Source organism: Oncorhynchus tshawytscha, linkage group LG30 (assembly GCF_018296145.1).
Source record: "Oncorhynchus tshawytscha isolate Ot180627B linkage group LG30, Otsh_v2.0, whole genome shotgun sequence".
Classification (NCBI taxonomy): Eukaryota; Metazoa; Chordata; class Actinopteri; order Salmoniformes; family Salmonidae; genus Oncorhynchus; species Oncorhynchus tshawytscha.
The window spans coordinates 16,206,751-16,223,664 of NC_056458.1; the positions used below are offsets into that span (position 1 = coordinate 16,206,751).

Consider the following 16,914-nt stretch of genomic DNA (forward strand, 5'->3'; position numbering starts at 1 on the left):
CATGCTGAATACAGTAACAGGAAGGGGCAGAGGGGGAATGGGGAGGAGGAGCAGAACCATGATTCTCTCCTGTAATCCTCTCGACAGAGGCATGAGGAGGGTGATGTGTAACAGAGAGAATGAGAGAGTGAGAGAAGAGAGAGACGAGACCATGTGTACGAGAGGATGATGAGAGACAGAGTGACAGTGAGAGAGAAAGAGACTCCACATTGAGACAAAGGATTGCAGAAAAATCAAGGAAGGAAGGAAGGAAGGAAGGAAGGAAGGAAGGAAGGAAGGAAGGAAGGAAGGAAGGAAGGAAGGAAGGAAGGAAGGAAGGAAGGAAGGAAGGAAGGAAGGAAGGGTGGCGGTAGAATCCCTCATTCCAATAGAACAGGAGGAGAGAACCGAGACGGCACAAGGGAGGCATTCTTGCAAGCACAAGTGAACCAGCGATCAGACTAGCAATCCTAGCACATTTACCAGATAAGCAAATAGGGAGGGAGGAGAGAGAGAAAGAGAAAGAGAGGGGTCTGAAGGGGGGAATGTGGCATGCTTACGTAGTTTGACAGAGATCGAGTGAGAGAGTGAGTGAACCAGAGAGAGTGAGAGAGTGCTGAAAGGAGAGGGAGGAACAAGGAGCGAGACCTAGAGAGAGATAGCTAATCAGAGAGACTGAGCTCAGAACACAAACATAAGGAGAGGGGAAAGGAGGGAGCAAGGAGAGAGAAAGAGCAAAGAGAGGGAGAGAAGAGAGAGATGATGGTTTTCCAGGAGGATAGCCACTCATCCCTGCTCTCTGCGGCAGACATGACTCCAGGCGGAGGACTCTGCTGGAATTAGCCAGAGGGACGATAGAGGACAGCAGGTCTGCAGCACCGCTGCCTAAGTGTATGCAGCAAGGCAGCTGGTTGAGTGTGTGTGCCGGCGTTTATTTTGTCTTTTTTTCTTTACTGTTTCTTGTAGTGATTGGGGGTGGAGGAGCCAACCTTCCCATGACTATGAATTTCAGTAAGCAATACAGTGCATGGCAGGAGCTTTATGTGCAAATGTGTCTTTACATCATAGTGTAGTAAATATAGGGAGGATTCAGGCAGTGAAAGTCGGTCCTCGAGTTTTAGCGTGTGTGTGTGTGGCTGTGCGTGGAGGTGTGCAGAGGAGAGGTCAGCTGGGTGCAGTGTGTAGTGTGCTGGGTTAGAGGAGGCAGGGTACAGGGAATGTACTGAACACAATGCAAGGACAAGAGCTTCACACTGATGGGAGGGACATCTGAGGTACCAGGACAGCCCTGGGGGTAGGGTGGAGCACAGAGCGAGAGAGGGCAGGGAAGAGCTGGAGTGAGGGGGAGGAGGGAGAGAAGGAGAGAGAGAGCAAGATCATGGCTGTCACATACAGTGAGCTATAGCATAGATCTGAGTGGTGCAGCAGGGGTAAGACAAGCTTCACTACACAGGGAGGGGGAGGGAGGGAGAGAGGAGGAGAGAGGAGGAGAGGCAGACGGCACCACTCCTCTGCCAGGAAGAGAAGAGCACAACGGGACCAGACAGAGGGAGGGCACACACGTTCACCCCCACACAGTCACTCCAATAGAGAACCATCGGCCAGGTCAACGAGTAGAGGTCAGAAGAAGCTGGTGTGGGACGGGGGCGGATGCGCCCCCTCTGGCTGGGGACCGTCAGGAGCGCTGAGCCCAGGAGGAGGGGGAGGAGGAGCGGGAGGAAGAGGGGGAGAGCCCCGGAGACCCGGTTCCTCCTTAGGCTGAACCTGTCTTTCAATGACCATGGGGGAGTGGACCATTCTGGAGCGGCTGCTCGAGGCTGCTGTCCAGCAACATTCTACCATGATTGGGAGGTAAGACTGTCCTCCTGCCACTCATCACCAGTGTCTGTGTGTGTAAAAATAGTTTTGTGTGTGTGTTTTGTGATGGGAAATGCTTGTGTGTGTTTTTTTATTGAAGGTGTGTTGGTGTTTTGGCAGGTAGCCTAGCAGTTTAGAGCATTGGACCAGTAACCGAAAGGTCACTGGTTTGAATCCCCGATCCGACTACATGACAAATCTGTCGATGTGCCCTTGAGCAAGGCTCTTAACCTTAATTACTCCTGTAAGTCGCTCTGGATAAGAGCATCTGTTAAATGACAAAAACGTAAATGTATGTGTGTTTTGAGTGTTAACTGGGTTGGTGGTATCCCTGAGGACTGTCCCAGCAGTAGCCTCCTCCCCGCCCCTCCCCTCCCCGGCCATTCCCCCCTTCTGTGCCCATCATTATTTAAGGCAAAGCTAATTGCACATAATCAATAGCTGGTATTACTGGGCATTAGGGCTAATTCAGCCAAGCTCCTGTGTTGATTTCACCTATTGGTCCTGGTATTGATGGAGGGGCAATGGGAGTCTAGTAGCAAGGGAGAGGAGGAGGGAGGAGAGCGAGACATACCGAGAAAAGAGATTCAGAGGACAGAAATGAAGGTGTGGGTGAGCAGGATGAGATGGAGGAAATTATTCTGAACTTGGCAGAGGAGAGATTGCTTCTTGTGGTTTTGTGTGTTCTGTAGTTACTGGAGTGTAGTGACAGAAGGTTATGCATGAGCAGATTGGAGTCTTATTAGCAGTGGAGACATGTACTGAGGACAAACATACTGTAATGGCAGATTTTTTTCTCTGGCATGTGAAAAATCTGCTTCATCGTCTCTCGCCTGCGTGATTAGTCAAATTCAAAGTGTGATTTTCCACCCATTAACCACAATGTGAGTTACTCACATTGGTAAACTGCACTTGTCCCCTGTATGGAAAAATCACACACGATATTTCCATATGCTTGCTTACCCAGTGAAGCATACAGCTATAGGATTTCAGGATTGCAGTACCGTGCAGTAGAGAGGAAGTCTACAGAGCTTGGCTACCTATGTTAACATGGAGGCCAGCTGCACTGCTGTGCTCATTAACCTCAACCCCAGGTAGTCCCCAGCAAGGGCAAAGCCTGACCTTCTCTCTCATACAAGCACAGTACAATCACTGCGTGTCTGTGTTTGTGTCTGTTTTTGTGCTTTTGTCTTTTTTGTGTGTGTGTGTGTGTGTGTGTGTGTGTGTCTGTGATTGTATGTGTATGTCTGTGTTTGTCTGTGTATGTGTATGTCTGTGTTTGTCTGTGTATGTCTGTGTTTATCTGTGTATGTGTTTGTCTGTGTATGTGTTTGTCTGTGTATGTGTTTGTCTGTGTCTGTCTGTGTATGTGTTTGTCTGTGTATATCTGTCTGTCTGTGTATGTGTCTGTCTGTGTATGTGTTTGTCTGTGTATGTGTTTGTCTGTGTATGTCTGTCTGTCTGTGTATGTGTTTGTCTGTGTCTGTCTGTGTATGTGTATGTGTTTGTCTGTGTATGTGTTTGTCTGTGTATGTGTTTGTCTGTGTATGTGTGTGTATGTACATGTTTATCAGAGTATGTGGCTAGAAGGCTATATACAGCAGTCTAAATAGAGACTGAGGGCGACATTTTCCTAGTGCAAAAGCGCTGTGCAAAGTACAAACATTACCATAAATCTCATTATAATCTAGCAGCGCTATTTCATTTGAAACTTTTCTTCAACAATGTGCGTTATGAAGAAGCAACTATTTATGTTTTGCTTAGTTTACTAAACTCAAGTTAAATAATTGACTAAATAATCAAATCGGAGGGGATTATTTAACTTGAGTTTAGTAAACTGAGCAATACATAAAGTCACCTCTTCATAGCACGTTGTTTAAGAAGGTTTCAAATGAAATAGTGTTGCTAGATTATAATGAGGTTTATGGTAATGTTTGCACTTTGCACAGCGCTTTTGAACTATGAAATGTCACAACAATGTTCATGGTGTTAAATGTAGGTTGTAGTGTAGTATCACTATAGTATTATTATTTCATATTATTCAACATGGTGGATATGAAAAGCAAAAGGAATAATTATAACCACAAATAGGAGCTAAGTGGAATAACAAATCCAAGTTCAGGCACTCGTGTGGGTCTGCAAGTTGAAAAGCCTTTAATGTGTGGGTGAAGTCAAAATTAACATCCACCAAGGCGAATCGGCTAACGCGTTCATCAGGGTGTCCCAATGGTGGATATGATTTGGGGTCATGCTAAAGTAGATCAAAGTTCTGAAAAATACTGATAAAGTAGACTACACAAACAACCAAACCAAATATGTGAGTGTGGACACATACTGTATCTCCCCATTTTTCTAAATGCCATACGATTATGAACAGGATAAGGGATCTGCATTTTCCATCTCCTTTGAGTTTAGATCAAGCCCCTGTCTGGCAACTAGAATCAATGATAGTCTGTTGGGTGCAAAAGAGGAATACATTAATCAGAGAATGAATCAACGAATGAAAAAACACCTACAATCATTCAGAAGCAGAGACAACTCTCTCAATGTGTTTGCGGTGTCTGACAGAGCACATTATTAATGCTGACATGGACTTCTGTTCATGTCTTTTATTCTTAATCTGAGCGCTGCTGTTGATCATGCGCTTTACAGGCCCGACAAGAAAGGCTTTTCCCCTCATATCAAACATATTTGATGACTAATTCTCCTCAAGCTAAACGTGGGTCCATCCTTTTCATCATTGTCTCCTTCTGTAGTATTTATATATGTGGAGTTAAAGGCATTGAGGTGTTTCCACATTCTATACCTGGTCAGATGACTAAAGTGATCATGTGAATAGGGACCCTGTAGTGCACCACAGTTAAGTCTCTTTTTAATTGTACATTTTGACGCTCAGTAGCCTACATTCCTCTGGTTTCTCCTGCCGCTGGTGAGGACATGAGGGTGTGTTGTAACTGATACCTTAGTGTTTGGGCCATGTTCAATCTGTTGGTCCTGTCTGTGTGGCCTCTAGATGTTAGCAGTAACCCAATATCTCTGTGGTGGCCCTCTATCAGTCCATTCTGTCTGTGTGAATTTAGATTCTTAATAGCAACTGCAGATATGGGACTGAGTGTTTAGATACGTACATGGTGCATGTATACAGGGTGATTCTTTAAGCTACTGCAACGTGTTGGTGAAGGCCTGGCTGTGAAATTGTTTCATGTGGTCAGACTGCTGTTTCAGAGATGTGGCTCTGCTAGTCATTATATATCAGGGTCAGGTCAGCCATTTTGCACATTCAGTAGTGTATGTAAATGTTGCAGCGGTCTGATTAGAATGCATGTTCATGTATATGTGACAGTTCTGTTATAATCCTGCTCACTAGATTCTCTTCTGACTCCAAATCAAGTCTCTGTCCCCCTCCTGCAGTCACTGTGCCTTATACTGTCTCTTTGTCCTCACTGTCCTCTATAGGCTATCTCTCACACACTCCCCCCCCTTGCTCTGCTTCATTCTGACACACACACACACACACACACACACACACACACACACACACACACACACACACACACACACACACACACACACACACACACACACACACACACACACACACACACACACCTGTGATCTCTCTTACAAAGCGTTAATGTGCTCTTCCAGGAGAAAGATAAGCCGGGGGTAGTTCCTGTATTAAATCAGGTTAAACACCTTGCAGGTAAAAGGGAAAGGAAGTGTGTTGATGCATCATTTTCTCCACTGCAATGCTGTAGTGGGGTCAGTGCCAGAGACGAATGGAGCAGGAAGAGAGAGAGAGAGAATGGAGGACTAGGGGATCAGGGAGAGATTAAACAATGGAAATGAGGGGATGGAGGGATGGGAAGGAAGGGATAGCGCTGCAGAGGCTGAGGAAAAAAGAGGGTAAGTTTCCATCTGCAGAGTATCTGAGTTGGCAGCACAGGTTGTTATCACAATCAGTGGCATGGAGAATCTGTGTCATTACCAAATACACTGGAGATGCTAACTGACCCTACTGCAGAGGAGACAGCCATACTGGATTGGATACACCCACGGCATCGGGCTAGATTTTTATATTTTAGCAGACACTTATCCAGAGCATCTTACAGTAGTGGGTGTATACATTTTCATACTGGTTCCTCGTGAAATCAAAGCCACAACCCTGTCGTTGCAAACACCATGCTCTACCAACTGAGCCACATGTGTTTTTCAGACATATTTGATTTGAAACATTCTCAATATTTGATACAAAATAAGACGGCTGTTTCATATAGTTAGTATTTGCTTCTTTTACATAGTCCCATATTCACAGAGGAGAATAGTGATGCCATACAATATTCACCAACTAGCTCAAACACTAATTGAAAGAGGGAGGTAGAGAGGGAGAGACGGAGAGAAGGGGGAGATGAAGAGATGCTCCTTCAGTGTGATAGCCAGTGTGTTGTAATGTAATGCAGCTCTCTAATCTCTGTGCTTTTGGTCAGGTCTTCATTATGTGCTGCCATAAGCAATTAGCTGTGTCTTGTTACGGAGACATGCTCCGTATGAGATGAAATAACATTTTCACTCTGGGTGTCCAGTATGTGTGGCTGAATATTATGTGACTGCTCTCTGTTCTTGTGCCCTTGGTGTTTGTCCACTGTCCACAATGTATTTGCGTTTCTGCTAGTTCTGGCTGTATGCAGGCCTATGTGTGAGTACTCCTGGTGAGATAGTATGTGTTTGAGAGGTACAGTGTATGTATGCATAGCATGTGATATCATGACCTAGTGTATAAATGAGTCTGTGAGCATCATCAGCGTGTGTATATATGTGTATGCATATGTGTCAGTGTGTGTGTGTGTGTGTGTACGTTTGTGTGTATGAGCTGGTGTGTGGGTGTTTTCCCTGTGCATCTGGGGTCAGTGCTCAGAGCCGGTGCAGCCTCTGGAGGCTGGCAGCAGCAGCTGCTGTGTGGATGAACGTGTGAGAGTCTTTAGAAGAGCCAGGGCCTGGATGTCCAGCCAGCACACTGACTACTACAGGAGCTACCATAGTCTACCATGCCAGACCTCCAAAACCAGGTCGTTGTCATGGCCTGGTTCACGACGAGGCTGCCATAGACCTAACACTGGAGCTGCTAAGACAGATTACACAGCCTACACATCAGCTAATCTAAAGTATACTGTAGAAACAATGCAGCAGAGCTGCAGAGTGTTTAGAGGCTACACACAAAATGTATTGACTATACTGTAAAGACTTCCTGGCCATTCAGCATTACCAACACACCATTGCTTGTATAACCCACCATTCAATAGACACTGGCTCTACACTCAGTGTACTTGCTGTTTCTATACCTTTCACCATTACTGTATGAGTTCTAAGAGCCTGCTCTGATTCATGACTGTGACATCATCCTAGACCAAAGATAGCTAGAGATTCAATTATCCACTTGGGCTGCAATCAGACATGCTCTTTAGCTGGATGATTGGGTCTCCAATCAGAGACCTGGCTGTGGTGGTTTACATCACATTCCATACCAACCAAGAATGCCTTCCTCACTGGTACATTCATCTGGACAGGCTGTTTCTATAGTAACTCACAACTGTGTATATGTGCACATTTGATGCAATATCCTCATTAAGGAATGATTCATCACCATGATTATTGGTGAATTTTAACACATACGGTATGAGAAAATCTATAGCATTTTATTGACCTTGAAAGTATGGTTTGGTCACAGTGGGGCGAATCGTCTGGTTTTCTAGGTGTGAGATTGACTGATGTAAGACGTGTTCCAGCCAGTCTTGCTGTAAGTGATCTGAGGCTGGAGAGTTGTTGGTGTTGTACAGAGCTGTGTAGATGTGGTGCCTGGATCTCCATCCTGGATCTTCTGGACCAGTTCAACCAGTTCAAGCAATGGCCTCGAGTAAATTACGCCGTTGGCTTGATTGAAGAGCTTCCAAAACAAGCAGGCGAACTTCTAATGATAGTCAAACATCTTTTTGATCATCTGTAGTGGGATATTCAGATGGTGAGGGCCTAAGGGCCTTCCTGCCTTCGTTTGCTCTAAAGTATGGGCCCTCTCTCTGCAGGGTTTAACTGATGTTTCTAGATTACCTTTTTTCCACTGCTTTCTGCTAATGCAGCAATCTACTTCATGCTGATTATCCTGTTCTACAACAGAATACCACACACACACACACACACACACACACACACACACACACACACACACACACACACACACACACACACACACACACACACACACACACACACACACACACACACACACACACACACACACACACACACGGCAATCCAAAACCATGTAACACTTACACCCAAACAGTCCAACACCTGAATAAACCAACAGCTCAGGACCGCAGTAAAACTCACACTGTGCAACACCATCACGTACCCCCTGTCAAACATTGCAGGCAAAGCAACCCTGTGAATTCTGCAGAGCCTAATACATGAGAGGGAAATGTAATGACCTGTGCCTTTCCCGGGAAATACAGAATATGAAAATATTTGCAACTATTCAGTACAAGAATACATCAAACATGAGGCATAATGAACACATCTGTAATGTTGATTATGGGTTAGTTAGAAACCAAATCAAATCAAATTTTATTTGTCACATACACATGGTTAGCTGATGTTAATGCGAGTGTAGCGAAATGCTTGTACGGTCCATACGGTCCTATGCAGTGGGCGTGTGAACAGACAGCTTGTGTAGTGTAGCATAGGTGCAGCGCAGGGCCCGCCCCTCTGATGCAGCACACAGCAGGTGTTTGAATGATGATGACAGTCACTCGTTGTGACAGCAGGACCTGGACCAGGCTGCACCAAGGGAACTGCTGCAACACAAACTCACTCAGAGCATCTCTGTGACGACTTGACAGAGGCTCTGTCACACTCAGACTCCTTCATTGTTGAGATACATACAGAAGCTTGTCTTGTTCTATTATCCATTCAATACATTGACAGGGCAATCAGCAGCTGCAGCTGTGTAGATTCTCACATTTCAAAACCCAGAGATACAGTAGGGATAATAAGGTTCTTTGCCATTAGCTTTATGAAACAGGACACAATATGCTTTCATCTAGGAGTGTCTGTCAAATTCCTTGCTGAGAAACATCAATACCCTCACTTTCAGTCAAACCATCAAGGAGACAAACACTTACAGTGCATTCGGAAAGTATTCAGACCCCTTCACTTTTTCCATATTTTGTTACATTACAACCTTATTCTAAAATGTATTAAATTATTATTTTCCCTCCTCAATGTACACACAATACCCCATAATGATAAATAGAAAACAGGTTCTTAGAAATGTTTGCAATTTTATGAATTTTTAAAACAGAAATACCTTACCTTATAATACCTTATCTACATAAGTATTCAGACCCTTTGCTATGAGACTCCAAATTGAGCTCAGGTGCATCCTGTTTCCATTAATCATCCTTGAGATGTTTCTACAACTTGATCGGAGTCCACCTGTGGTAAATTCAATTGATTGGACATGATTTGGAAAGTCACACACCTGTCTATATAAGGTCTCACAGTTGACAGTGCATGTCAGAGCAAAAACCAAGCCATGAGATTGAAGGAATTGTCCGTAGAGCTTCGAGACAGGATTGTGTTGAGGCACAGATTTGGGGAAGGGTACCATTTTTTTCTGCAGCATTGAAGGTCACCAAGAACACAGTGGCCTCCATCATTCTTAATTGGAAGACGTTTGGAAGCACAAAGACTCTTCCTAGAGCTGGCTGCTCGGGCCAAACTGAGCAATTGGGGGAGAAGGGCCTTGGTCAGGGAGGTGACCAAGAACCCGATGGTCACTGATAAAACTCCAGAGCTCCTCTGTAGAGATGGGAGAACCTTCCAGAAGGACAATCATCTCTGCAGTACTCCACCAATCAGGCCTTTATGGTAGAGTGGCCAGACGGAAGCCATTCCTCAGTACATGACAGCCCCCTTGGAATTTGCCAAAAGGCACCTAAAGGACTCTCAGACCATGAGAAACAAGATTCTCTTGTCTGATGAAACCAAGATTGAACTATTTGGCCTGAATGCCAAGCGTCACGTCTGGAGGAAACCTGGCACCATCCCTACGATGAATTATGTTGGTGGCAGCATCATGCTGTGGGGATGTTTTTCAGTGGCAGGGACTGGGCGACTAGTCAGGATTGAGGGAAATATGAATGGAACAGAGAGATCCTTGATGAAAACCTGCTCCAGAGTGCTCAGGACCTCAGACTGCAAGGACCTGACGCCGGAGATGAGAAGCAGGTACGGGGAGTCAAACATTTATTCAGGGACAGACATAGAACACGACAGGAACAGCGTCAGCAGGTAAACAAGAACATATGACAAACAATCCTGACGCAGGGAATAGAGCTAGGAAACAGACAGATATAGGGAAGGAAATTACACAAGTAATTGAGTCCACGTGAGTCCACGTGAGTCCAGTGAGTCCACGTGAGTCCACGTGAGTCCAGTGAGTCCAGTGAGTCCACGTGAGTCCACGTGAGTCCAGTGAGCGCTGATGCGCGTGACGGGGAAAGGCAGGTGTGCATACTGGAAGTGTTGGGGAGTCTGGCGCCCTCGAGCGCCAGAGGGAGGAAGAGCGGGAGCAGGCGTGACACAGACTGGGGCGACGGTTCACCTTCCAACGGGACAACCACCCAAAGTACACAGCCAAGACAATGCAGGAGTGGCTTCGGGACAAGTCTCTGAATGTCCTTGAGTGGCCCAGCCAGAGCCCAGACATGAACCCGATCGAACATGTCTAGAGAGACCTGGAAATAGCTGTGCAGTGATGCTCCCCATCCAACCTGACAGAGCTTGAGGATCTGCAGAGAAGAATGGGAGAAACTCCTCAAATACAGGTGTGCCAAGCTTATAGCGTCATACCCCAAAAGACTCACGGCTGTAATCGCTGCCAAAGGTGCTGAGTAAAAGTACTGAGTAAAGGGTCTGAATACTGATGTAAATGTGATATTTCAGTTTGGGATTTTTTTATACATTTGCAAATATTTCTAAAAACCTGTTTTTGCTTTGTCATTATGGGGTATTGTGTGTACATTGACGAGGGAAGAAACGATTTAGTCAATTTAAGAATAAGGCTGTAACGTAACAAAATGTGGAAAAGTGAAGGGGTCTGAATACTTTCTGAATGCAGTGTGTGTGTGTGTGTGGTGCATGCATGGCTGTGCGTCTGTGTGGCAGTAGGGGGGCTTATGGCTGTGTGTCTGTGTGGCTGTGTGTGTGGCTGTGTGTCTGTATGGCTGTGTGTCTGTGTAGCTGTGTGTGTGTAGTGCATGTATGGCTGTGCGTCTGTGTGGCTGTGTGTGTAGCTGTGTGTCTGTATGGCTATGTGTCTGCGCTTGTAATTGTGTACTTGCTTGTGTGATTCCCTGCATGCATGTGTGTTCTATAAGAGTGGAAGTGTGTGCAAATGTTCATGTACATGGCATTGAACCTCTGAAACAGCAAAGGTGTAGAAATCTCTTCTGTTTTATTTTCAAACACACTGAGAGGCAGTGTAGCGTACACACAGCTGCTCCAAACACAGACGACCAGACACACATGCCACCTCGCACAAGCAAGGGATACACAGGGAATACACAAGCACCCACACACACACACACACACAGTACATGCACACTCACATACACACATAAAAAATAAACACGCATATGCAAACACATACACATGCCCATGCGAGGCCCAGGTGGTGTGAGAACAGTCCTGCAGCAGCATGCAACTCTATTTAAAGTCTGTACCATATTACCACATGTTCTGCCTGCTCTGCTGCCCGGCTAGGAATCTGTACCATCACATCTGTCTGTCTTTCCCCCTGATTTAGCATGTTTGTCTCACTTTACATCTGCCTGTCTTTCCCCCTGATTTAGCATGTTTGTCTCACTTTACATCTGTCTGTCTTTCCCCCTGATTTAGCATGTTTGTCTCACTTTACATCTGCCTGTCTTTCCCACTGATTTAGCATGTTTGTCTCACTTTACATCTGCCCGTCTTTCCCACTGATTTAGCATGTTTGTCTCACTTTACATCTGCCTGTCTTTCCCCCTGATTTAGCATGTTTGTCTCACTTTACATCTGCCTGTCTTTCCCCCTGATTTAGCATGTTTGTCTCACTTTACATCTGCATGTCTTTTCCCCTGATTTAGCATGTTTGTCTCACTTTACATCTGCCTGTCTATCCCCCTGATTTAGCATGTTTGTCTCACTTTACATCTGCATGTCTTTTCCCCTGATTTAGCATGTTTGTCTCACTTTACATCTGCCTGTCTATCCCCCTGTTTTAGCATGTTTGTCTCACTTTACATCTGCCTGTCTATCTGTCTACATTCATAAGGTTTCTGTATCTTCTCACGCCTCACACACAGTTCTTGTTTCTCTCACTCCTTCATCCCTCCATCCCTTGCTCTCTTCTCCTCTCTCTCCCTGAGCCTCCGCTCTGACTGGATCAGTAGGGGGTTGCTGTGGTAACTGGCCACGGAGAGTGGGTGTGGGGGGAGGTGGGGCTAATTTTAAAGACACACCAGGGTCTCCTTTGACACTGCACTATGAAAAAACTAGGAGAGAGAGAGAACAAAAGAGGTGTAGTGTGAGGGACATAGAGAGAGAAAGGAACAGAGAGAGATAGGAGGAGAGGGATGTAAAGAGAGAGGGAGTGAGAGAGAGATTAAAAATGGCAGCATATGTATTCAGCAGTGCTAAAGATGTTAATTGAACAGCCACTGGTAGCTGCCTCTTTCACGTAAATGGAGGCTATATCTAAGCTGCTTAGCAACAGTAAAATGAGGGTCTGCATCTTCTGAGGAACTCTACAACCTGCTGCTCCAAATGAAGTGCACACACTCAATCAATGTCCCATTAAACACTTCACCATCAGTCAAACCAATAATATGGGCCAAATAATCAATACACAGGAAGGGAGGGAGAGAGCATGAGGGGCGGGGCATTGCTTTAGGACAGCACTAGCGGTGAATTTTAAACATCGCTGATGTCATTTGGTTGACATTTTCACTGATGCCAGTGGAGCATATTGCAGTACATAAACCATGTTTAGGTGAGGAAGCATTGATAAAGTATAGTAGCCTATTCAATGGGGTTTAGATCATCTGTGTGTGTGTGGATGTAGTAGTACTGGGTAGATTGAGGAGGAGTGGGATTAAGCTCTCAGCACGTCTCCACAGGCAGAGCTGAGAGGGAGAGAGCTCATCTCTTGTCTGTCTGCTGTTGAAAAATGAATGGAGATGCTGGCTGGATAGGAGACAGGAGGGTTACGGTCAGCCAGCAACATGATGGATATTCTTGCAGGGTTCCACATGTTCATTATCCACAGAAATGACTGAGACTATCTCTCCTCTCCTACCTTTCTTCGTTTCACACTGCAGCAGCTGAGGGATTCGTGCACACACACACATTCACACACACACACACACGCATTCACACACACACACGCATTCACACACACACGCATTCACACACACATTCACACACACACACAAGCACACACAGAGAGCAACCACCACACACATCTGATCAAACTTGTCCTTGGTGTGAGAGCTGCTTTTGTCTCCATTGATATGCTGTGGTTGAGCAGAGGTACATATAAAACACAGCTTTTATTGGCTTAAGACAAATGATGTCACTATAATTCACACCTTTATTTAACCAGGTAGGCAAGTTGAGAACAAGTTCTCATTTACAATTGCGACCTGGCCAAGATAAAGCAAAGCAGTTTGACACATACAACGACACAGAGTTACACATGGAGTAAAACAAACAGTCAATAATACAGTAGAAACAAGTCACATGACAAAAGCCAAAGCCAACCTGCAAACACATTAGCTTTGGCTTTCAATTCATGATAATAGACGAGTAACATGTCTAATTAATCATGTCAATATCACAGTACTTACAATGATTATTTGTTCTACTCTGTGTCACATCTGACTAGGGTTGTAAAACGTTCAATACATTTCCTGGTTGGAGGACTCCCAGAATCAGGAGGAAAGAAGTACGAAATCCGAAATCCTCCAACCAGGATGACTGTGAAACCAGGACATTTATTGAATGATCCCAGAATTGTGCAACCGTAGCTACATTTAACACTCCTCTTAACACATAACTGACATTGTGTCTTCCCCACCCCTCTCTCTTTCCCTCTCTCCAGGATCCTGCTGACCGTAGTAGTGATCTTCCGTATTTTGATAGTAGGTATAGTGGGTGAAAAAGTCTACGAGGACGAGCAGATAATGTTCATATGCAACACTATGCAGCCGGGCTGCAACCAGGCCTGCTACGACAAGGCCTTCCCCATATCCCACATCCGCTTCTGGGTCTTCCAGATCATCTTGGTGTGTACGCCCAGCCTATGCTTCATCACCTACTCTGTGCACCAGTCCGCCAAGCAGCGTGACCGCAGTTACTCCATGCTACACCCCTACATAGACCACGGTCATGCAAGTCACCACAGTCGCGGAGGCGACCACCACGCCCGCAAGCTGCGCAACATCAACGGTATCCTGGTGCAGAACCCCGACAGCGGCAAGGAGGAGCAGGACCTGGAGGTCAAGGAGATCCCAAATGTACCCCGGGGGCTCACGCAGGCCAAGAGCGCCAAGGTGCGGCGGCAGGAGGGCATCTCCCGCTTCTACGTCATCCAGGTGGTGTTCCGTAACGTGCTGGAGATCGGCTTCCTGGCAGGCCAGTACTTCCTGTATGGCTTCAACGTGCCAGGGATGTTTGAGTGTGACCGTTACCCCTGCGTGAAGGAGGTGGAGTGTTACGTGTCACGCCCCACAGAGAAGACGGTGTTCCTGATCTTCATGTTTGCGGTGAGCGGCATTTGTGTGCTGCTCAACCTGGCCGAGCTCAACCACCTGGGCTGGAGGAAGATCAAGACGGCCGTCAGGGGTGTTCAGGCCCGCAGGAAGTCCATCTGTGAGGTGCGTAAGAAGGACGTGTCGCATGTGTCCCAGGCCCCCAACCTGGGCAGGACCCAGTCCAGTGAGTCAGCCTATGTCTGACAGAGGCTCCTCCACATGGGGGACCTGGACCTCTGGACCGAGCACAGATTTCTCTGGGGAGGACAAACACTTAATCCAGCTCCCCCCACCCTGAGGGGCACTAACTTTACACTGCAACATTATTCAGGGGTGCAGAGGGACTTCACATGGCCATACTGGAGGATTATTGGAGAGAAGAGCTTTTTGGACTCTACAGGAGAGAGAAAGTACCTAAATGGCAGTTGAGGTACTAACTAAAGTTAGATTTAAACTGTTGGGAGTGTTGTGCCTTCCAAGAGAACACACTGGATAAAGAGGAGATGGAACTAATTACTGTAAGAATATGAATTAAGGATAGTTCAAATTAAGAAATAAGTCTCACATAAATATATTATCTTTGCCTTTGTGAGAGGTCAAACATTGTCCCTTCATTTATTTAAGTATGTGTGCATATGCAAGAACATATGTGTGAGCATGCATGCGCATGTGTGTGTGTGTGTGTGTGTGTGTGTGTGTGTGTGTGTGTGTGTGTGTGTGTGTGTGTGTGTGCACGCAAGAGATAAGGCAGTGTGTATGTCCTTTGTTCTTGCAGAGTCAGAGCAGAGACGATGGGTGAAGTTGAGTTGCTGAGGGAATGAAAACATTTCTTCTTTCCGTTATTTTCCTTCCCTGCGGCAGATCCACTATAAGGAGGAGCCAAGCAGAGGAGATGCACCTTTTATCATCCCCTTAGAAACCCAGAAAAGAAGGCTTTAAAATGTTTTCAAAAATCAACACCAAAACTACACCTCAGCACAAACTGGAACCCCTGTCCCCGTCCCGTCCCCGTCCCCGCTCCCTGCACTAGCATTCCTCCCATAGCCCCCCCGTCCCCCTGTCCCCCTGTCCCCCCATCCCCCCATCGCTGTATAATGCATTATTTTATAAGACTGACTACAGTATGAAGCACTAAAGGAATGAATGGGATTCCAACCAGCCGTTATTCCTCCATTACACAGGAAACAGAAGTATTTACTCACAGAACATTTGAACGTTTTTAACCCACAAGTTTTTGCTTTACTATCGAATTTGGTGCCATATTTCCAAGTTACTGTAAATAATTGAATGTAATAATAATTGCATAAAGCCAGCTTATTCCCCTATGAGGCATGGGTGGGTGAGGGAATGGCGGTGTTGGGTTGGGTGCTGGGATTTGGGTGGTGCTGGAGATTAATCATAGATTGCCAGCTTTAAGAATATATCATATTAATGTGCTCTTTGTTAAGCTTTTGTTCTATAATGGAAACTGTAAGTTCCAAAAAAGTATTTTTTCCCCTCCTACGGACTTTGAAAAAGGCATGTACTGAAGCATTCATAGAATGGATAGATTGTGTTATGACATGTAATTTAAAAAAAAGAGACTGTTTAATTTATTTGCATCCTGCTCCTGTGACATGTAATAATCAGCATGTGTTAAGATTAAAAATGATATATGAGATGTGAACATAGCACCCTGTAATGGGGATATGGGGAGCGAATATTGGATAGGCTCCAGAATTGCAGCAATAATATTAATATTATATTGCAGAAAAAAATAAATGAATAAATATATAAATATCAAAAAGCCTCATATTTTCTGCTGAAGTGTGTGTGCAGGCTATGAGAATAAGACTAGGGCACAAGGTTAAAATCACATAGAGAGAACAGTTTCAGACATTGAGTAGCAAAAAACAAAAATGTTTACAGAGTGGAAATTAACAGAAAACGGCACATTTATGGACACTGATGACAAGATATACAGTACAATGGATACTTTGAATTCCCGTGCAAATACTTTATGACAATGTGAATATTGTTCTAATAACAGGGGATGTATGATTAAAGTTGTGTACCTAGGCCAGACATGAAGAAACCACCAGGCAAATTAATTTGACTTTGTCATGAAAGGAAACAACATTAATAAGTTAGATAAACAAAGCCAGCTAGGCAGAGTTAGTTGCCACGGACCCAAAATCCATTCAGTAAGACAGAAAATAAACAGAGTTACTCCAGCAGAAACCTCCAC

The 16,914-nt window shown here is 45.3% G+C and overlaps 1 protein-coding gene across 1 annotated transcript; it reads left to right on the forward strand.

Annotated features, from left to right (window-relative positions):
* Positions 1 to 319: 319 nt before the first annotated feature.
* On the forward strand, positions 320 to 16,473 carry LOC112250206 (gap junction delta-2 protein-like). The gene is made up of 2 exons (XM_024420153.2): positions 320 to 1,830; positions 14,036 to 16,473. The coding sequence occupies exons 1-2, from the start codon at positions 1,754 to 1,756 to the stop codon at positions 14,889 to 14,891; spliced, it is 933 nt and encodes a 310-aa protein (XP_024275921.1). The 5' UTR covers positions 320 to 1,753; the 3' UTR covers positions 14,892 to 16,473.
* The last annotated feature ends 441 nt before the right edge of the window (positions 16,474 to 16,914 follow it).

Bases quoted from the DNA above. Each gene is read 5' to 3' on its own strand.
- LOC112250206 (XM_024420153.2), top strand. From the start codon at position 1,754: ATGACCATGGGGGAGTGGACCATTCTGGAGCGGCTGCTCGAGGCTGCT. The intron at 1,831-14,035 runs GTAAGACTGTCC...CCCTCTCTCCAG, and splicing joins CATTCTACCATGATTGGGAG to GATCCTGCTGACCGTAGTAG.